Source organism: Pecten maximus, unplaced genomic scaffold (genome assembly GCF_902652985.1).
Source record: "Pecten maximus unplaced genomic scaffold, xPecMax1.1, whole genome shotgun sequence".
NCBI classification, from domain to species: domain Eukaryota; kingdom Metazoa; phylum Mollusca; class Bivalvia; order Pectinida; family Pectinidae; genus Pecten; species Pecten maximus.
The window spans coordinates 65,219-88,531 of NW_022979407.1; the positions used below are offsets into that span (position 1 = coordinate 65,219).

Here is a 23,313-nt window from a genome sequence, read left to right on the forward strand (position 1 = left end):
AGTTATAGTCTGACCTGTTTTTAGATCACAAAAACTTAAAATGCCTTCTTATTAAACAAGAGGTCCAGGGTCATGATATTGAGCCAGTAACATACTAGGATGAAGGGTTATCAACTTATGCTAATGCCTGACCTTGTTTATTCAAATGTATGGCCTTGACCTGTTTCAAGGTCACAGGGGTCTTGTATGTAATTAACAGATTTAAATGACTTTTTGTCATTTAATAAGAGACCCAGGGTCATGATACTAGCATACTTGGATGAAGGGCTATCAATGTTGTTAAAATGAATTATCTTTACCCTTTTTAGGTCATCTGACCCGAAGGGTCAGGATGACCTATAGTCATCATGCTTCGTCCGTCGTCGTGCGCCGTCCGCCGTCCGCCGTGCGTAAATTTTTCACATTTCAAACTTCTTCTCAAGTTCCACCAGTGGGATTGAGCTGAAACTTGCCTGAAATGATCCTGAGATGGTCCTGACCAAGTGTTGTTATTTTTCGGGTCGGTCCGAAATCCAAGATGGCTGCCATTTTGAAAACACATTTTAAACTTCTGCTCATGTTCCACCAGTGCTATTGAGCTGAAACTTGCCAGAAATGATCCTGAGATGATCCTGACCAAGTGTTGTTATTTTTCGGGTAGGTCCGAAATCCAAGATGGCCGCCATCTTCAAAAACACATTTTAAACTTCTTCTCAAGTTCGACCAGTGCTATTGAGCCGAAACTTGCCTGAAATGATCCTGATATGGTCCTGACCAAGTGTTGCTATTTTTCGGGTCGGTCCGAAATACAAGATGGCCGCCATCTTCAAAAACACATTTTAAACTTCTTCTCAAGTTCCACCAGTGCTGTTGGGCTGAAACTTGCCAGAAATGATCCTGAGCTGATCCCCACCAAGTGTTGTTATTTTTCGGGCCGATTCGAAATCCAAGATGGCCACCATAGCTGCCATCTTGAAAAACACATTTTAAACTTCTTCTCAAGTTCCACCAGTGCTGTTGGGCTGAAACTTGCCTGACATGTTCCTGAGAGGATCCTGACCAAGTGTTGTTATTTTTTGATTGGTCTGAAATCCAAGATGGCCGCCATGGCCGCTATCTTGAAAAACACATTTTAAACTTCTTCTCCAGTTCCATTGGTGCCATTGAGCTGGAAATGGGTGAGGATGTTAAGGAAGTAGGGCCAACAAAGTGTTGTTATTTTTGGGCCTAGTAAAATCATTGACTTGGCAGCCATGGCGGCCATTTTGTTACATGATTGTGCAATCATGGTTTTCCTGAGCAATGCCTATTTCAAACTTCTTCTCAAATTCCACCTGTGGGATTCAGCTCTAACTTACCAGAAATTATCCTTAGATGGTTCAGACCAAGTGTTGTTATTTATTGGGTCAGTCAGAAATTCAAGATGGCCACCATGGCCAACAGTGCCACTATATACTTGCTGCAGAGAATACATACTACAATAATATAAGGGTTTTAATTTAGAGTCAGATGACCGTTAAGGCCCCTGGGCCTCTTGTTTAAGATCACAGGGGACAAATAAGTTAAAAACTTCAAACAACTTCTTATCAATGAAGTTGTCCAGTGTAATGATATTAGGCCAGAAACATACTGGTATGAAGGACTGCCACACTTGTGCAAGTTGGTGACCTCGATCTATTTTCAAGGTCAAAGGGGCCAAATATGTTAAAATATTAAAGTAATTTCCATTCATTAACCAAGAGGCACAGGGTCATTGATATTTTAGCATACTAGGATGAAGGACTGTTGAGATTATTGAAATGATTGATAATGACCTACTTTCAAGGTCACAAAAACCAAATGTGTAAAAAGCTTCAAACAACTCATTAACCACAAGGCTCTGAGGGTCATGATATTGGGTCAATACCCATAATGTGCTGGGATGAAAGGCTAAAATGTTCAAACTTTCAATTTTTTTAACAGCCTCTTATTAATGAAGAGGCACAGCATCATAATATTGAGATAATATTATGCTGGGATGAAGGGTTAATAACATCAAATTGAAATGAATGGCTTTGACTTAATACTTTCAAGGACAGAGGTCAAATACTGTAAATCACTTATATTTCGCGAGTACTTAATTTCGCGAACTCACCTTATTTGACTTATTCGCGAATACATAATTTCGCGAATTCCGATCTCAAAATGACTTTAAATTCGCGAATAACGTTAACAGATCGGAGATATGTCCAGGTTGGTAGCCATTTTGTTTATGAGAATCATGTGACGGTACAAGAAAAGTCATGTGATTCAATCATGTGATATCGGCGTCTGGTCATACTGAATTGTATTTACCGTACCTGTATACGCCTCTCGGCTATATACAAGTGGATTAAACAAAAGAAATGTGGTGTTCAACGTGCGTTTATATTTGGAGGGTGAAATGAGTTGTTTTCAATATAAATAAAGCTTTCACGCCCCCTCATATGTAGTTAGTCTGGATTATTTCACCGACATGACCACGCTTACAAAGGCGGTGTCAGACATTAAACAAAACCCACGGCTCATTAAGAATGCCTGGGAGATGGCGGGACTACAATAGGTTGTGAGTAATTAACGTACATTGTAATTAACGTACGTGTGTATACAGTGATACCGATGAACAGTTCTCGGGACAGTCTATTTCGAATAATATATACTCCAGGCGATTATTTGTTCTGAATGTTTGTATTAAATATATAATCTGTTTGATTTCAACTTTGTTATGGTAAATATCTTTTCGAGAATAAAGCGATGTGAAGTGCTATATATACATGTAACCTTACATAACTTACAACAGCGTGGGTAATAAAGTACGACGTATTCCGGATGACCATCCGGGATCCTCGGGACCGTACCTAATTAACTGCATGTAAAACGTCGTCAAGAAGTTAATTAAGACCGAGTTCAACCACAATATTAGTGTTCAGTGGGGTTTTGTGTGTGTGAAATTTTGGTGTTTTGTTAGATAAAATTACACTCTGATCTACATGTAAGTATATAATCTATCATTCTATTATTACTTTAATGGCGATGTCTGTTCACCAACTAAAGATTACGATCAATTCAAAATGGACGCCAATTATTTTTGTATAAATATTCGCGAGGGATTTGAATTCGCGTTTGACTCTCCTCGCGAATTAACGCGAAAATAAATCCCACGCGAAATATAAGTGATTTACAGTATGTAAAAAGCTTGATACAATTTCTTGAGAATAAGTGCTATGAGTTTGTTCAAATAGGTGACCTTGACCTAATTTCAAGATCACGGAACTGAAATGTCATATCTCACTGTTATAAGATGAAGGTTTAATAATGTAACAATTGTGACACACACATAAGCCCATAACCCTGGGTTGAGCTTAAAGGAATCCAATTATATTATAGCTAAAACTGGTGTGTCTTCTTCCTGGTTTGATTCCTCATTTCCAGGTGTCTTGATTGGCTAAAATTCAAACTCATCTTTAGACCTTTGCCTGATGTGCACAACAACAGCTACTCTTTAACCTAAATCTATGTACTAATATAGGTACAATATATAGATACTAGACACTTTTTAAAATATTTTTTGGAAGGTTGCAATTATGGAATGATATAATTATGAAAGTTTCAGCCTTATGCACATTACATTTATCACATGACCATATTAACATAACATATATAATTAGATTCATTATACTATAGATCGCCCTGTTTAGATGATACTGTAATATCTGTCACCAATTATCCATATAACATTACTGCGTGAACCATTCATGTCCATTCACCTTTTGTTTGCCTTTTTAACATGTGACCTTGTCAGATTTGTGCTAAAGTCTAATACACCACAATTGTAATATGTCGTTTAATATTGTACACTCTCTCACTGTGTTCATCAACTGACTCAGAGAATGGAAAAGTGATACTATTTCAAAGCCAAGGTTAAATCGCTAATTGACAGTTATATTCTAAGTGAGACACCACAGTGAATGACTGGCACTGCAGCAAACATGTACAGGCCTTTTGGGCCTTTCATTCTAAAACATCTACTGAATACAACTGATATATTCTTCTGCAGGCATTTGAAGATGAAGACAAAAAGCAAAAGGAAAGAAGCAGTAAAGGTAATCTATGTCATTTTAATGATACCCTGGAGGTTTCTACACAGCTCTCAGTCTGTACCTATCTTAAATTATAAGCAGGGATTTAGAGTTGTCTTACATTAATGAGCATGGGATAAGGCCTATCCCAGCAGGCACAATGACGTTGATTAAACGTTGAGGACCAGCGTTGATTATACGTTGAATTTATATTAGATTTTGAAAGTTGAGACAACGTACCATAATTCAACGTCAGGTTTTCAACGTTGATCCAACGTTGAATTTATATTTGATTTTGAAAGTTGTGACAACGTACCATAATTCAACGTCAGGATTTCAACTCTGACACAACATATTTCTCACTGACACAAAATAAGACAAAACAGAGTTTTTTTTTTCAATTCATACTTTATTTTAAAAAAAACTTGTGAAATTAGCGGTCGGCATCTCCATCTACTGGTTCTGGGCCATACTTTGAATTATTATGACATCTGTAGTCTGTGAATGGTGTACAGTGCATCCTTCTGGAAAAGACAAAATCATTGAAATAACTATAATATACAGTCTATAAGGCGTTTATAAAATCATAAATGAGAGGAGAAAATTGCACTCAACATTTTCAATTTAAACTACATTCTGTATGTAATGGGGTGATAGCATGATTCAATGAAACACAACCACATGATAAGTTTGTATATTCCGGATTTATTTGTTGACCAGACAAAGTGGTTCATAAAACCCTGTAACAGATATAAAATCCAACAGATTACATTTTCGTCACACACATTCACTACACATACGCTTACATTCAAGGGACATAACTCTTACAATAGAAATACTATCATCTTGTCCCGCTTCAATTCAAATGACTATTATCAAATAAACATAAATAGCATTGACGTTATTAATCAACACTTACATGATTTTGATATTAAATAAACATTAATTACAATTTATCATAAATATATATATTGGCATAGGCCTAGCTACCTGCGTGTGGCGCAGAGTCGACCACAAGTCGCTATATACCTATACAGGTACGTAGTTACACACAGCTCTATTATATTGCACACAGCTCACATATCTAAAAGTAATAAAATTCACACTTACTATTTAACATTTAACCAGAATACGTGATGACACAAACTTTTAGATTGCTTTCAATATTCTACATAGCACTTTTAACAACTTTGCAAAGTACGTATATATAGACAAATATTTTTACATGAAATTACAATTACTGCCCTGATCGCATTTAGCAAATAGCTAAATGTATAATCTACGTCATAATAAGATACTTTTAATAAATATCACATCATTAAACTAATGATGTACATGTACAAATATAAAGAACAGATTTTAGGTGATGTTAGTTAACAGACATATTACTTACATGTCTTTGTCATTTCATCGTCGTCTCTATAAATATGTCCGTCCACATAAAAGAACGTATTCCCGCCAACTGACCACTTGACCACACAAAGACAACGAACACAGCCAACTGACCAATCAGAACACTTGGCACAATAAGACGTCACACTTCATAGAATATGAACAATACAAACTCTGAAATACCTACGACTACGGAATACAGACTCACACCACGGAACACTATACGGACGCGATTACTGCGTAGGTACGGATACAATGGTAAAGCGACGGCGCGACACAAGATAAAATACATACATAACATATTAATAAAGAAAAACACTAACAAGACCTAGTCTGTAGATTTCTATAAATTGTAATTATAAAAAGTATTTCCAATGCAGGCGTAGAAGAAAGGAATTATTTAACGATAATTTCCTCATTTCTTACACATCTGGGCCACAATTTAGTACAAAATATAATAAGTTACCCAACTTAACTTAGTGTACACAAATTATCACAAGAGACAAATGTAGTAAAATGTGACACTAGTGACAACCTGATAGGCATATATATAGCATCGATATCATGGACTGTCATTCAACACACAAACTAAAACCGTAACACATGGGACTTTATATATTGTTACACACGTGACAAAATAAAATGATAATCTATCTTTTTACGTGAAAACCATACCGTACTGGTCAGAAACATATTACTGTATCTTTCATATTGTACTACACTGTATCATTATCACAAGATATGGCTTATTGCAGAAAAAAGAGTTAACAGTGCAAAATATTCGATGATTCAATTCAAAATATCGTCTTATCTTAATCTATCCAATGTCATTTATATTACCGGTATGGGATATCGGAGTGATTAAATGTCATGGCTTCTAAATACACCAACCCCATGATCGGGAGTGACAACGCTATCGTTATCCCTATTATCAGTCAGGGCAATCGTAGGAGGGGTGTGAAATCTTGCCGCGGGGGTCACAACAAACACCTGTCCAGTGGTCAGTACAGGTAATTTTTTTGTTGGAATCATGAGATGTCAATTAATTACCTATAATATCCTAGCTAACGGGCCATGAAAAAAGTTCGATACAACGAAAACTTCGATTTATAAAAATTTGAATCATACATAGGTTCGTTAGTAGCGTTATATAGTGAGGAAATTCGGGACCAAGCAAAAAGTTTGATATAGCGAGAAATTTGAGTCAACGAAGTTCGAATCATCGAGGTTTGACTGTATATATCAACGTTGAATCGACGTTGAGTGCCTGCTGGGATCTTACATTATCAGCAGGGATAAAGACCTATCTTATATTATCAGCAGGGATAAAGACCTATCTTACATTATCAGCAGGGATTTAGACCTGTCTTACATTTAATATCAGCAATGATTTAGACCTATCTTACATGATCAGCAGGGATAAAGACCTATCTTACATGATCAGGGATTTAGACCTATCTTACATGGTCAGCAGGGATAAAGACCTATCTTACATGATCAGCAAGGATTTAGACCTATCTTACATTTAGACTTGTTTTACATGATCAGCAGGGATAAAGACCTATCTTACATGGTCAGCAGGGATTTAGACCTATCTTTATTGGTCAGCAGGGATTTAGACCTATCTTACATGATCAGCAGGGATTTAGACCTATCTTACATGGTCAGCAGGGATTTAGACCTATCTTACATGGTCAGCAGGGATTTAGACCTATCTTACATGGTCAGCAGGGATTTAGACCTATCTTACATGGTCAGCAGGGATTTAGACCTATCTTACATTATCAGCAGGGATTTAGACCTATCTTTATTGGTCAGCAGGGATTTAGACTTATCTTACATTATCAGCAGGGATTTAGACCTAATATCTTACATTATCAGCAATGATTTAGACCTTAAAATATCATACATTATCAGCAGGGATTAACTCTTTCGCGGCCGATCCCGCATCTATGCGTGATATTTACAACCCCCGCTGCAGGCCCGATACCGCATACAGGTGGTCTCCCCATGCCTGTCGTAAATGGCCGATCCCGCATAAACGCGGCCAAACACGCTATATTACGTTTTCTATAATATTCACATTAAATCTGTTTTGAGCTACCACAAAACAACTTTAGTCATTGTCAACTGCAAGTGTTCATACAACAAAAACCTGTGCTCTATAGGCGACTCTCACACTTGTGATGTCACAGCTCAGAATCTATCTAAAGCAATGACCAGCTCCAGTGCTAATTGGCTATTGACAGAACTCAGGTGACCGTTAAGGTCCATACACCTCTTGTTTATTAAATTACCTAGGCAAGTGACAATTATACTATTTTGTAACCATTTCGGATGCTGTATTCAGTCAAGGATCAGTTAGACTATTGTAAAAATTAAACTGAAATAGACAACTTTCAATCTGTTTTGGTCGGTTTCATTTTCCAACACGCACACATTATTAATATCATTCACACAATTTGATTGAAATACTTAAATTTGAAATTTACTGCAGGCAAAGTTTCTGTGCCAACACACCCTGTGTCAGAGAAGACTGGAGTACAGCTAAGGTATGGAAATGTCGACCTCTGGGTGACCCTAGGACAGATCGAAAAGACAACAGCTGAGGGCCTCATCATCTTCTGGGATTCAAAAACACTTTACGGTAGGAAACAAATTAATCCTTATTAACAATTGAATATCCTTGGAACACGTATAGTGTATCATAAGGCAGGGAATTCGAAGGTGTCAAAAGCTTGAGAGAGAAGACTATACCGGTCTCACCTTCCAGAAAAACACACAGTCATTTACAACAACAGAAAACACTCACATTTGCTTCACAAGAAAGTCACACACATGTACAACACCAGAAAAACACATTTACAACACCAGAAAAACACATTTACAACACCATTTACAACACCAGAAAAACACATTTACAACACCAGAAAAACACATTTACAACACCAGAAAAAAAAGTCAACAAGTTATACTACCGACTGTATTAATATAATCTTTAACTGTAGTGCTACATTTGTATTTCATCTGTATAGCTTTTTATTAACTGGTACATACTTACAAAAATGTACTCCCACCCCACTTAACAGTTTAATCCCTCTGTGCTTGTGCAATTATTTGTAACCACATACTGTATTTGATCTCAGAACTTTAGAAATATCTAGATATATTTAACTTGCATATTGTTCTGAGAATAGCTAAGGTGGCTAAAATAAGTCGACTTGTGTCAGCATCAATTTTTAGGTTTATAGTTTAATAGTTTAATTTTACAATTAGCTGCAGTCAATAGTGCTTCAGTTGCCAGTTTCAGTTTTATAATACGAGGCAAAGTGATGTTATAACATAGGCTAATTATTTAGTTATAAATTATAAACCCAAAAGGAATTGAATTGTATGTTAAAGATTTTGAGTAAGCCTTGTAATGAAGTTTTAATTCAAGAAAAAAATTATGCTCTGTGAATTAAATCACCACTTTCAAGAATCAGTTAGTTATTACAAAGTTGAAGCTTTGATATAGAGTATCAGTAGTAGGCAGAGATTGTTAATCCAATAATTAATATCTGATAGATCTTAGATAAGTTAATTATGATCATCATAGTTAAGGCAGTTTTAACAATTCATTATTGTCCTTGGGACTTTTGCACAGTTTTAATTTCATTTCAGAAACTCCCTTACAATGTTCCTACTTCAATGAAACTGTAAATCCAAGAGGAGTCAAGGATCTGCAAGACAAACGTTAGTCAAGAACTCTGTGGGGGCATATCCATGCATTTGCTGTTTTTTTCCAACTGTTGACATGTTCTGAATATAAGTTGTCCAACTATGATCTGGAATGGATGTTAACTGAATTAAGGGTTAATTTCCATTCACTTAATATTGTGAGGATGCTGATATTTTGTTGTTTTGGTACCAAAATTATTTGCTGTATATAGTTGAATTAGAATTTCCAACATTTGAGCTGTTTTAAACTTCGATGAAATTTTATATTTTAATCTAAGTTATACTTTAATTAATATTTTGTCATTGTTTACATTGTCCAGTAGAAATTTCTGTAGAAATCTAATAGAAGTATCAGATTATTGTTATACAGTTTGTACCAATTGTAATGCTGTGTGGCCATCTTAATTCCTTACTCTGTTTTATGTTCTTTAACAGGAACATCAATGGTCAACAAAGGTGAGCTGGTAGTGACCGTCGCTGGTACTCTCAGTTATAAATCAGTCATCCATTGTCTGTTAAAGGAGGATAATCATTTCCAGTTGGAAACTGTGATGTCAGTCTTGACTGAAGCTGACAACTGCAAGCTATCTTCTGTAGCCTTATCTCTTAGCAAGACAGGTAAGTTGCTGTTCTCTGTAACATAATGAAGACAATAGATGTTGTGGAGATTATCTTATAATACCCCCGCAACGAAGTTAGGGGGGTATACTGGAATCAGGTTGTCCGTCCGTCCGTCTGTAGACACATTTTGTCCGGAAAACTCCTCCTAAACTGATGGGCCGATTCCAATGAAACTTCACACAAATATAGAGGACCATGTGTAGATGTGCATGCCACTTTCTTTTTCTCAAAATTATGGTTGCTATGGCAACTGGTCACTATAAACAGGTTTTCCGATAAGAACCACACTTTAAGTTAGTCCAGACAACTCCTCCTAAATCGAAGGGCCAATTTCAATGAAACTTCACACAAATATAGATGACCATATGCAGATGTGTATCTTACTTTCTTTTCCTCAAATTTATGGTTGCTATGGCAACTGGTCACTATATTACTGGGTTATCTTAGTTAGCCTCTAATTAAGAGTTCCAATTCACCATTGACTCGTGCAGATTGCGGGGGTATTAGTCAGCCATATGCATCCTGGCTACAGTTCTAGTTTAACATGGGCGTTTTGGCATAAAGATAATCTTATTTAGCATCAGATCTTTTTTAAATGATTTGAGGAAATGCACTGGTGCTGTTTCAATTTTTACTATAATTTTATTTTTGTTACACAGGACTATGGACAAGATCAAAACAAATAATTGTGAACCAATTCCATGATGCATTGAAGCAATTTGAAGGACGAAACAAGACCTTGAGATATGTAGAAATAATATCGGATTCACCCGAAATATACAACTCCATAGAATCACTTATCAGGTCTTCATATGGTAGCAGACTTGTGGAAAGTAAGACTGGCGTTGGTTTGTGTAAATTAGGTACATGTATATTCAATAGGATTGTTTATATAAAAAAAAATCTCTGTTGATTTATGGTTAATGTTCATACATTACAATGAGTACTACTTAGAGGTCAGAATATGTGTACATTTTAAACAACTTTATCGATGTATTAAGTGTTCAAGCTAACTAAGTTTTTTGCTAGCAGTATAGTCTGGTTTGGTATTTACAAACATAGATATGATTCAGTACATTTAAAGGACTTTCAAGCGACATCAATAGTATGTAACAGACCTTTTAGTCCCATCAAAGTACATCAATAGTGTGTAACAGACCCTTTTGTCCCATCAAAGTACATCCATGGTATGTAACAGACCCTTTAGTCCCATGAAAGTACATCAATATGTGTAACAGACCTTTTAGTCCCATCAAAGTACATCAATATTATGTAACAGACCTTTTAGTCCCATCAAAGTACATCAGTAGTGTGTAACAGACCTTTTAGTCCCATCAAAGTACATCAATATTATGTAACAGACCTTTTAGTCCCATCAAAGTACATCAGTAGTGTGTAACAGACCCTTTAGTCCCGTCAAAGTACATCAATATTATGTAACAGACTTTCTAGCCCCATCAAAGTACATCAATAGTATGTAACAGACCTTTTAGTCCCATCAAAGTACATCAGCAGTATATGTAACATACCTTTTAGTCCCATCAAAGTACATTAATAGTGTGTAACAGACCTTTTAGTCCCATCAAAATACATCAGTAGTGTGTGACAGGCCCTTTAGTTCTTCTTCTCAATAAATAACCAAGAGGTTCAGAGACCTGATAATGCGCCTCTAGCATGCTGGGGTGAAGGGCTACAAAGTGACCTTGACCTAAATTCAATGTCACACAGGTTGTTTATGCTAAAACCTTTCAAACAACTTCATTCAAGGTCTCAGGGGTCAAATATGCTAAAATCTTGAAATGCCTTCTTCTCATTACACAAGAGGCCAATAGACCTGATATTGTTAAAATAAATGACCTGGACCTTTATTCAAGGTCACAGGGATCAAATCCAATATGCTGAAATATTTTTACTTCTTCTTGATAACCAAGAGGCAAAGATACCTTATATTGAATTTGTAACATGCTGGAATGAATGGCTACCAAGTTCATTCAAATTGATGACCTTCACCTTCATCCAAGGTCATCGGGTTAAATATGCTAAAATCTTTAAACAACTTCTTGATACCCAAGAGACCCAGAGACCTGATATTGGGATTGTAGCATGCTGGAATGAAGGGCTACCAAAATAGTCCAAATGAATGACCTTGACCTAAATTCAAGGTCACAGGGGTTGAATATGCTAAAAACATTCAAGCAACTTCTTCTCAATAACCAAGAGGTCCAGAAACCTGAGACTGGCCTTATTGCATTCTGGGATGAAATGGTACAAAATTGAGACCTGATGTTGGGCCTGTAGCATGCTGTTATGATGGGCTTTTCAAGTATTCAAGGTCACAGGGGTCGATTATGCTAGACTATTCTTTAAAGTACTCAAATGACCCTGGCAGTTAATAGGACATAAAAAAATAGATCACACTAAACCAGAGCTCTTGAAGTGACCTGATCAACACTTTGTATTGTGAACAGGTGAGGATATCCCCGGAGCTACAGGAGGTGTCCGGAGCAGACGTGAGGCTTTGGAGGAAACTTCTCACCATAAATTTGCTGAAAACTCCACTCAGATGTCAGATGATGTCAATTTAGTAGTTTCTAGCAAATCAGAAGGCAGCATTGAGAAGGCCATTCAACAACTCAAAGACAAAATCAATGATTTACAGGTTTTAAAGGTAGTTATGAATGTCAATTTGTTAATAGTATGCTGTTTTGATTAAGGTTTCTTCCATGCACAAGAGTCCCAGAGATCTGTTATTAGGTCTGAAGCATGCAGAGGTAAAGTTTGTTCAAGACAATGAGCTTGATTCTTCCAAACAGTAAGTTGTTTAGCTAAGTTACAACATATCGCATGCTTATGTGCTTTTATTATAATCAGCAGGTGTTGAATGCAATCAGGGATTTTGATTTTTCACTGCCACTTCTCAGGAAATTTCTTGATTGATGTCATCTATGTTGTGTATATGGTTGAACTTTATTGGGAAATAAAGATCAGTTAAGGTCACTTGAACAGTCTTCTTATGAAAAGTCTTGTTATGATGTTTCCATTGTGATCTCTTATTTTCAGAAACAACAGTTGGATCAATCGACAATCTCTACAGCTGCTTCTGACCCAACACCGCCTCCACGCAGGAAGAAGACTCATACAGGTAGAAATAGTGCAGCATATATTCATCTGTGACGTAGAGGATCATATGGAATGTTTTCACATCATTCTGTCATTTTAGGGAAATGTATCATTATATTCAATAGGAAATCCATTCAATTTTTAGCTTACTTCAGTTACCTGAAGGGCAAGTAAGCTTTAAAATTCGAAGACGCATTGTACCTCTTCCATCCCGCTGTCAACTTTTCTTACAATTTCTTCTCAGTAACCATGCACAAGAGTCCAAGAGACCTGACATTGGGTAAAGTTTTTTTCAAACAATGAGCTTGGTTCTTACAAAGTTTACTATTAAATAGGTTTGTACTTTGGCAAAGCTTTCCTTATCAGTCTTCAATGTGTGTGGGATTAAAATATGTCTAAGACTACATAGATTTTCTCTGGTTACTCCATTTTCCAGCAACATTAAGATCTTCTGCATGCTCAGCTAGACTCATATGTCTTAGAGTGATTAATAGAAGTTGTTACACTTTCAATAAAATTGAATATTATTGATATACATGTACATGTAGTTATTATTTCCTGTAACCATATCATGCACTGTAAAGCCAAAAGTTAGTGATAAAACCTTTTATAGATATTCACTGATAAATGATTATATATACGTTTTTCAGAGACAAAGCCATTAACCCCAGAGGAAAGAGATCCTCAGAGTGATTCTGGGTAAGTTTAATAAATACATGTGTATAAATGTTCAGTTCTCAAAGAATAAAACCTATTGTCTCATAATTACATGCAAAATAACAAGTTCCACTAATGAGTTGACTTGTTTCTATTCCTAAATTCTTGAACTTGATTCTAATACAACATATTGTTGATGCCTATCAATTGTAATGCTATCTCCTCCCGAGTAGTTTATTAGCTCACCTGGACCGAAGGTCCAGTGAGCTTATGCCATGGTGCGGCGTCCGTCGTCCGTCGTCCGGTGTCCGTCGTCCGTCGTCCGTCCGTCAACATTTGCTTCAAATCGCTACTAGTCAAAAAGTTCTTATTGGATTTTGACCAAATTTGGTCAGAAACATCCTTGGTAGAAGGGGATCAGATTTTGCATAAATGGTGACTCTGACCCCCAAGGGGCCTGAGGGGCGGGGTCCAATAGGGGAAATTGAGGCAATTCCTTTAAATCGCTACTAGTCATAAAGTTATGAATGGATTTGAACCCAATTTGGTCCGAAACATCCTTTGGGGAAGGGGAACAGATTTTGCATAAATGGTGACTCTGACCCCCAAGGGGCCAAAGGGGCGGGGCCTAATGGGAAAATAGAGGTAATTCCTTCAAATCGCTACTAGTCATAAAGTTATGAATGGATTTGAACCCAATTTGGTCAGAAACATCCTTTGGGGAAGGGGAACAGATTTTGCATAAATGGTTACTCTGACCCCCAAGGGTCCAAAGGGGCGGGGCCTATTGGGGAAATAGAGGTAATTCCTTCAAATCGCTACTAGTCATAAAGTTATGAATGGATTTGAACCCAATTTGGTCAGAAACATCCTTCAGGGAAGGGGATCAGATTTTGCATAAATGGTGACTCTGACCCCCAAGGGGCCAAAGGGGCGGGGCCTAATGGGGAAATAGAGGCAATTCCTTTAAATCGCTACTAGTCATAAAGTTATGAATGGATTTGAACCCAATATGGTCAGAAACATCCTTTGGGGAAGGGGAACAGATTTTGCATAAATGGTGACTCTGACCCCCCAAGGGGCCAAAGGGGCGGGGCCTAATGGGGAAATAGAGGTAATTCCTTCAAATCGCTACTAGTCATAAAGTTATGAATGGATTTGAACCCAATATGGTCAGAAACATCCTTTGGGGAAGGGGAACAGATTTTGCATAAATGGTGACTCTGACCCCCGAGGGGCCAAAGGGGCGGGGCCCCATATGGGAAATAGAGGTTATTCCTTTAAATCGCTACTAGTCATAAATTTATGAATGGATTTGAACCCAATTGAGTAAGAAACATTCTTTGGGGAAGGGGAACAGATTTTGCATAAATGGTGACTCTGACCCCAAAGGGGCCAAAGGGGCGGGGCCTAATGGGGAAATAGAGGTAATTCCTTAAAATCGCTACTAGTTATAAAGTTATGAATGGATTTGAACCCAATTTGGTAAGAAACATTCTTGGGGGAAGGGGAACAGATTTTGCATAAATGGTGACTCTGACCCCCGAGGGGCAAAAGGGGCGGGGCCCCATATGGGAAATAGAGGTAATTCCTTTAAATCACTACTAGTCATAAAGTTATAAATGCATGTTGTAAACTCAGAGAGTCTGGACTTCATTATTTCTTTAAAGCAGATGGGATCCCCACGCTATAACCATAAATGGCATTGTTTGAGGTTAACAAACAAAAGGAATTGAACATGAACATTATTTTGACATTTGGTCAAATCCAACCAGGTGAGCGATACAGGCCCTATGGGCCTCTTGTTCACTGTTGTTACTGATCCTTTGTGTCAGTGTTAAAGTAGTAGTAATGCAAGAAGTCGCATGCTTCTGTTCTGAGAGACGAATCACTTTCTTGCCGCGTGTGAATACATTCACTGAGTTTACAATGGCGATCGAGTTCTGTACCGCCTCAGACTTGAATGCACTTTCATTTTGTGAATTGTGTAAAATTGTTATAAACGTATATAAACACAAGAGGAAGAGCCGCTTTATTTGCTAATAAAAATGCCAGTATAATGTAGACAGTTTAGAAAGCAGGATCTGACAGAACACTGACAATGCTGATAGCACCGAGCTCATGACCTACGTAGCGCAGTAGGTCTAACGTTAGCTGTATCTCGAATGCCATGCTTGCAAATACCATTTTAGTGGTCACAGAAAATAAACCACAATTTTAACACTATTTAACAACACAAAACAGACTGGTAGCAGAAGTATGCTATATTGAGCACAGGCACACATTATTATCGTAATTTGACTCATAATGATTATCAATCTAAACATATGGAGGACACAAGTTTCCAGCCGTCGATTACCGCCAATTTTCAAATCAATCTTTCTTTACTTAAAAAGGTAATTCCTTTAAATCGCTACTAGTTATTAAGTTATGAAGGGTTTTTAACCCAATTTGGTCAGAAACATCCTTGAGGGAAGGGGAAGAGATTTTGCATAAATGGTGACTCTGACCCCCGAGGGGCCAAAGGGGCGGGGCCCAATAGGGGAAATAGAGGTAATTTCTTTAAATCGCTACTAGTTCTTAAGTTATGAATGGATTTGAACCCAATTTGGTCAGAAACATCTTTGGGGAAGGGGAACAGATTTTGCCCAAATCGTCACTCTGACCCCCGAGGGGCCAAAAGGGCAGGGCCCAATAGGGGAAATAGAGGTAATTCCTTTGAATCGCTACTAGTCATAAAGTTATGAATGGATTTGAACCCAATTTGGTCAGAAACATCTTTGGGGAAGGGGAACAGATTTTGCATAAATGGTGACACTGACCCCCGAGGGGCCAAAAGGGCGGGCCCAATAGGGGAAATAGAGGTAATTCCTTTGAATTGCTACTAGTCATAAAGTTATGAATGGATTTGAACTCAATTTGGTCAGAAACATCCTTGGGGGAAGAAGAACAGATTTGGCATAAATGGTGACTCTGACCCCAAAGGGGCCAAAGGGGCGGGGCCCAATAGTGGAAATAGAGGTAATTCCTTTAAATCGCTACTTGTTATTAAGTTATGAATGGATTTGAACCCAATTTGGTCAGAAACATTCTTGGGGGAAGGGGAACAGATTTTGCATAAATGGTGACTCTGACCCCCGAGGGGCCAAAAGGGCGGGGCCCAATAGGGGAAATAGAGATAATTCCTTTAAATCTCTACTTGTCATAAAGTTATGAATGGATTTGAACCCAATTTGGTCAGAAACATCCTTGGGGGAAAGGGAACAGATTTTGCATAAATGGTGACTCAGACCCCCGAGGGGCCAAAGGGGCGGGGCCCAATAGCTGAAATAGAGGTAATTCCTTTGAATCGCTACTAGTCATAAAGTGATGAATGCATGTTCTAAAAGCAATTCTTGACATCTTTCAGACCTTAAAGAGTCTGGACTTCATTAATCTTTAAAGCAGTTCGGATTACCAAACTATAACCATATATAGCATTGTTAGAGATTTACAAATAAAACAAATTGAATATGAACATTATTTTGACATTTGGCCTAATCCAACCAGGTGAGCGATGCAGGCCCCATGGGCCTCTTGTTTAATGTTGTGATATTTCACTGAACTCTCGTCACATTAACCTTGTGCTCATTTTTTTAGCCCACCATCATCAGATGGTGGGCTATTCAAATCGCCCTGCGTCCGTGGTCCGTGGTCCGTGGTCCGTCCGTCCCTCCGTCCGTCCGTCCGTCCGTCCGTCCCTCCGTCCGTAAACAATTCTTGTTATCGCTATTTCTCAGAAAGTACTGAAGGGTTCTTTCTCAAATTTCATATATAGGTTCCCCTTGGTTCCTTCTTATGCATATTGCATTTTAAGACCAATCAGAAAACAACTTGGCCGACAGGCAGCCATCTTGGATTTTGACAAGTGAAGTTTGTTATCGCTATTTCTCAGAAAGCACCAAAGGGATCTTTCTCAACTTCCACATGTAGGTTCCTCTTGGTGCCTAGTTATGCATATTACATTTTGAAACCAATCAGAAAACAACATGGCTGACAGGCAGCCATCTTGGATTTTGACAATTGAAGTTTGTTATCGCTATTTCTCATAAAGTGCTGAAGGGATCTTTCTCAAATTTCATATGTAGGTTCCTCTTGGTGCTTAGTTATGCATATTGCATTTTGAGACCGATCAGAAAACAACATGGCCGACAGGCAGCCATCTTGGATTTTGACAATTGAAGTTTGTTATCGCTATTTCTCAGAAAGTGCTGAAGGGAACTTTTTCAAATTTCATATGTAGGTTCCTCTGGGTGCCTAGTTATGCATATTGCATTTTGAAACCAATCAGAAAACAACATGGCCGACAGGCAGCCATCTTGGATTTTGATAATTGAAGTTTGTTATCACTATTTCTGAGAAAGTACTGAAGGGATCTTTCTGAAATTTCATATGTAGGCTTCCCTTGGTGCCTAGTTATGCATATTGCATTTTGAGACCAATCGGAAAACAACATGGCCGACAGGCAGCCATCTTGGATTTTGACAATTGAAGTTTGTTATCGCTATTTCTGAGAAAGTACTGAAGGGATCTTTCTCAAATTTCATATGTAGGTTTCCCTTGGTGCCTAGTTGTGCATTTTGCATTTTGAGACCAATCGGAAAACAACATGGCCGACAGGCAGCCATCTTGGATTTTGACAATTGAAGTTTGTTATCGCTATTTCTGAGAAAGTACTGAAGGGATCTTTCTCAAATTTCATATGTAGATTCCCCTTGGTGCCTAGTTATGCATATTGCATTTTGAGACCAATCGGAAAACAACATGGCCGACAGGCAGCCATCTTAGATTTTGATAATTAGCCCACCATCATCAGATGGTGGGCTATTCAAATCGCCCTGCGTCCGTGGTCCGTCGTCCGTCCGTAAACAATTCTTGTTATCGCTAATCCTCAGAAAGTACAGAAGGGATTTTTCTCAAATTTCATATGTATGTTCCCCTTGGTGTCTAGTTATGCATATTGCATTTTGAGACCAATCGGAAAACAACATGGCCGACAGGCAGCCATCTTGGATTTTGACAATTGAAGTTTGTTATCGCTATTTCTGAGAAAGTACTGAAGGGATCTTTCTCAAATTTCATATGTATGTTCCCCTTGGTGCCTAGTTATGCATATTGCATTTTGAGACCAATCGGAAAACAACATGGCCGACAGGCAGCCATCTGGATTTTGACAATTGAAGTTTGTTATCGCTATTTCTCAGAAAGTACTGAAGGGATCTTTCTCAAATTTCATATATAGGTTCCCCTTGGTGCCTAGTTATGCATATTACATTTTGAGACCAATCGGAAAACAACATGGCCGACTGGCAGCCATCTGCGATTTTGACAATTGAAGTTTGTTATCGCTATTTCTGAGAAAGTACTGAAGGGATCTTTCTCAAACGTTTTTGTAAGTTGCCCTTGGTCTGTAGTTCTGCATATTGCATCTTGGGACCAATAGGAAAACAACATGGCCGACAGGCAGCCATCTTGGATTTTGACAATTCAAGTTTGTTGTCGCTATTTATCAGAAATTGCTGAAGGGATCTTTCTGAAATTTCATTTGTAGGTTGCCCTCTGTGCCTAGTTATGCATATTGGATTTTGAGACCAGTCAGAAAACAACCTGCCCGACAGGCAGCCATCTTGTATTTTGACAATTGAAGTTTGTTATCGCTATTTTACAGAAGGTACTGAAGGGATCTTTCTCGAATTTCATATGTAGGCTCCCCTTGGTCCCTGGTGTTGCATTTTCGGACCAATCCGAAAACAACAGACAGCCATTATCGCTAAATCTTAAATTGTTTGCAAAGTACTAGAGGGCTGTTTCTGAATTTACACAGATTAGTAAGACTTAGAGGAAGGGAAAAGTAGAGAAAAGATCAATCTGACATGGAACCTATAAAGATCATTCAATGGTGGGCGCCAAGATCCCTCTGGGATCTCTTGTTTGTAAGTTCCCCTTGGTCTGTAGTTCTGCATATTGCATCTTGGGATCAATAGGAAAACAACATGGCCGATAGGCAGCCATCTTGGATTTTGACAATTGAAGTTTGTTATCACTATTTATCAGAAATCGCTTAAAGGATCTTTCTGAAATTTCATTTGTAGGTTGCCCTCTGTGCCTTTTTATGCATATTGGATTTTGAGACCAGTCAGAAAACAACCTGGCCGACAGGCAGCCATCTTGTATTTTGACAATTGAAGTTTGTTATAGCTATTTTACAGAAGGTACTGAAGGGATCTTTCTCAAATTTCATATGTAGGTTCCCCTTGGTCCCTGGTATTGCATTTTGGGACCAATCAGAAAACAACATGGCTGACAGACAGCCATTATCGCTAAATCTTAAATTTTATATATAGGTTCCCCTTGCTTGAAAAGTACTAGAGGGCTGTTTCTGAATTTACACGGATTAGTAGGACTTAGAGGAAGCTAGGGAAAAGTAGAGAAAAGATCTATCTGACATGGAACCTATAAAGATCATTCAATGGTGGGCGCCAAGATCCCTCTAAATAAATATTTTACCTTGAAAATATCGTATTTATGTGTATCAACATCGTAATAATCAAAATGCGTATGGGACTATATTTTGTGTTGCATTGGCGACGAGAGTAGCTGACTGACTGCTGTTCCACTACTGTGCACACAATGAACAAAAGTGTACGATAATTATAAATTGTTTCAAAGTGACGCACTTACGTCACAATGTTGCGACCAAATTTTGCAATCTGGCGGCAGGATTTTTAATTTGGTTAACGAAAACATAAGGATTGATTGTCAATTTTGTTGCTTGCATAGACTGATGAAGGGAAGTAAACCTCGTGCAAACGGTACATGAACTGCTTTGCAGTTCACTTCATTTGCACGAGGTTCACTTCCCTTCATCAGTCCATGCAAGCAACAAAATTGACAATCAATCAATAAGTAATATAATGTATACTACTGCACTGTTTTAATGTCATAATCACAACTATATACAAAACAGTATTGCATTTTTTAAACATTGTTTCTGTTTATCAATTACTTGATTCAGCACCATACTTACAAGGTCAGAATATGAAGAAAGGCGCTTGCTACTTACCTCCAACAGTTCTTCACCATTAGATAAAGGAACGATAGAAAACTGGATGGAGACAGTTCCTGTTTCAAAGTCTCAAGTTGTTTGTCCATTCCAGGATGATAATGAAGCACTGATCATACTCCAGTCTGTCAATGGTAATAGTTAGAAATGGCTCTATACAGTATGAAAGTCTATAGATGAAAATCTAGATTGAAAGAAAAGAATAGGTAATTAATGTGCTGTACAGGTATTTTGTCTGAAATATCTATGGACAAGTTATCTACATGTGGAAATGAGGATTTATAAAAAAAACACTGGAGGTAGTTTGTGGACAAGAAAATTTGTCCAGTATAAGAGAAATATGCAATTTTCATCTTCAGGAGTCGTACCTAATGTTCGTTATGGGGCCTGATTAATGATGAGTCGCGTAATATTAAACCTTCTCTACCCATAACTGTATATAGGGACACGATTCCAACAGAGGATTAACCCTTGTGTCTATAATGGCAATACCTCAAGGGCCCTTACTCATGTGAAATTAACGCACGGCAAAATTTGAAAATTTCACCTCAGTTTAATACATGATATACATTGGCTTGGAAAGACAAACGCAATCATGCTATAATAATGAATGGATTGAAGTCTAGTCATGCCACATGGTCTGTTTGCCCTTTTCAGCTTTAGTTAGCAGTAATATTTTGACATACCTGTTGTACCAGAACTGAGAAACTTCCACAAGACCAAAGTCAGACATTTCTTAGTTTTCTATATAATTAGCTTAGCTGCCTAAAGTCAAGTGAGCTTATACTGGCCACAATTTTACCGTTTGATTGACTTATTCAAAATGACTAAAAGACACAAGGCTTAAGTACATGTAGCACACAGGGGTGGAGGGCTACCAAAGTGTGTTTTAATGAATAACCTTGACAAACTCTTAGAGAGCAGGGGTCTAATATATAAACAGTGTTTAAATGGTCTTGACAATCAAGGTTACATGAGTTATTTAGCTCACCTGGCCCAAAGGGCCGGTGAGCTTATACCATGGCGCGGCATCCGTCGTCTGTCCGTCGTCCATGGTCCGTCAACATTTACTTTAAATTGCTTGTAGTCCTTAAGTATTGAATGGATTTTCACAAAATTTGGTCAGGAACATCCTTAGGGGAAGGGGAACAGAGTTTGTATAATTTTTTACTCTGAACTCCCAGGGGCCTGAGGGGCGGGACCAAATAGGGGAAATAGGGGTTAATCCTTTACATTGCTACTAGTCATAAAGTTATGAATGAATTTAAAACCAAATTTGGTCAAGAACATCCTTAGGGGAAGGGGAACAGAGTTTGTATAAATTTTTACTCTGACCCCTCAGGGGCCTGAGGGGAGGGGCCAAATAGGGGAAACAGAGATTAGTCTTTAAATCGCTACTAGTCATAAAGTTTTAAATGGATTTTAGCTAAATTTGGTCAGGGACATCCTTGGGGGAAGGGGAACCGAGTTTGTATAAATTTTTACTCTGAACCCCCAGGGGCCTGAGGAGTGGGGCCAAATAGGGGAAATAGGGGTTATTCCTTTAAATCGCTACTAGTCATAAAGTTATGAATGGATTTGAACTTAATATGGTCAGAAACATCCTTGGGGAAAGGGGAACAGATTTTGCATAAATGGTTACTGTGACCCTCCATCCCATAACCATGTATAGCATCGCTGGACGTTAAAGGATAAACACAATTCTGATGTAAAAATAGGCCGAAGGGTTTTTCCCCACCCTAAGGGACTTAGTATCTTTAAACAAAATTATGTCATGAAAATAATCCGTGAGGTCTTTCAGTCCCTTAGAGAGTATATGTGTTAATGAATTGAACATGAACATTATTTTGACATTTGGTCAAGTTCAACCAGGTGAGCGATACAGGCCCAATGGGTCTCTTGTTAACTTTTCACATTTACAAAGATACTGAGGACTATTATTTGTTTTGATATCATGTGGAGAAAAAGGGCTAACAAGTTCATTCAAACTGATGAGCTAGACCTACTTTCAAGGTCAAACATGGGTCAAATGGCTTAATTAAGGTTATGATATTTGAAATGGAACAAAAACTGAAGCAGAAGGGTATTCATTTGGGACTGAGGTCTTATTTTCAAACACAGCAGACTGTAGATAGATACAGACCCAGTGGGCCACTTGTTGATGATCTTGATTAAAAGAATCATGAAAGGTTTACATTTGCTATGGAAATTTTAATGAATCACTAAGCTACAAAAAGTGATATAAATAGGTCTTTCTTGTTTTATCAGTTTAAAAAAGACATTTCCCAATGACTTGAAAGTACTTAAGTGCAATGTTTTACATTCGAGTGATAATGCATACTGACTTTTGAGTAACACCATCACTATTTTCTCCAATTTGGATTTTCAGATGCTGAAAAGCTGCTGAAACGGCTGCAAGGAAGTGTTCAATACACTGTGAAAAAATTCCCCAGCCAGGTATTACTTTAGCTTAAATTCCTTGTTTTCAGGAAATATTGAATATTTCAGTTTTTTGTTTCTTTGTTAATTTTTTTTATTGTCCATCTGTTATGTCTGTCTGTTGTTTAACATTGCTCTAAAACATAATGTAACTGATAGGTGTCTGTTGTTTAACATTCCTCTAAA

The 23,313-nt window shown here is 37.8% G+C and overlaps 1 protein-coding gene and 1 long non-coding RNA gene across 3 annotated transcripts in view; one reads left to right on the forward strand and one right to left on the reverse strand.

The window, feature by feature from the left end:
• LOC117318598 overlaps positions 1-23,313 on the forward strand; it is a 78,431-nt gene that overhangs the window by 35,768 nt on the left and 19,350 nt on the right. For both annotated transcript variants that reach the window (XM_033873562.1, XM_033873563.1), the window contains 9 exons: positions 7,966-8,115; positions 9,132-9,203; positions 9,624-9,806; positions 10,469-10,642; positions 12,278-12,477; positions 12,870-12,951; positions 13,580-13,628; positions 20,641-20,822; positions 23,078-23,145. In XM_033873562.1, coding sequence (XP_033729453.1) covers positions 7,966-8,115; positions 9,132-9,203; positions 9,624-9,806; positions 10,469-10,642; positions 12,278-12,477; positions 12,870-12,951; positions 13,580-13,628; positions 20,641-20,822; positions 23,078-23,145 — 1,160 coding nt within the window. The remainder of the gene's footprint in view (positions 1-7,965; positions 8,116-9,131; positions 9,204-9,623; positions 9,807-10,468; positions 10,643-12,277; positions 12,478-12,869; positions 12,952-13,579; positions 13,629-20,640; positions 20,823-23,077; positions 23,146-23,313) is intronic.
• On the reverse strand, positions 4,519-7,454 carry LOC117318599. The gene is made up of 3 exons (XR_004530416.1): positions 7,378-7,454; positions 5,067-5,160; positions 4,519-4,600 (listed from the first exon to the last, which is right to left on the reverse strand). It is a non-coding gene; the product is annotated as an uncharacterized LOC117318599 (long non-coding RNA).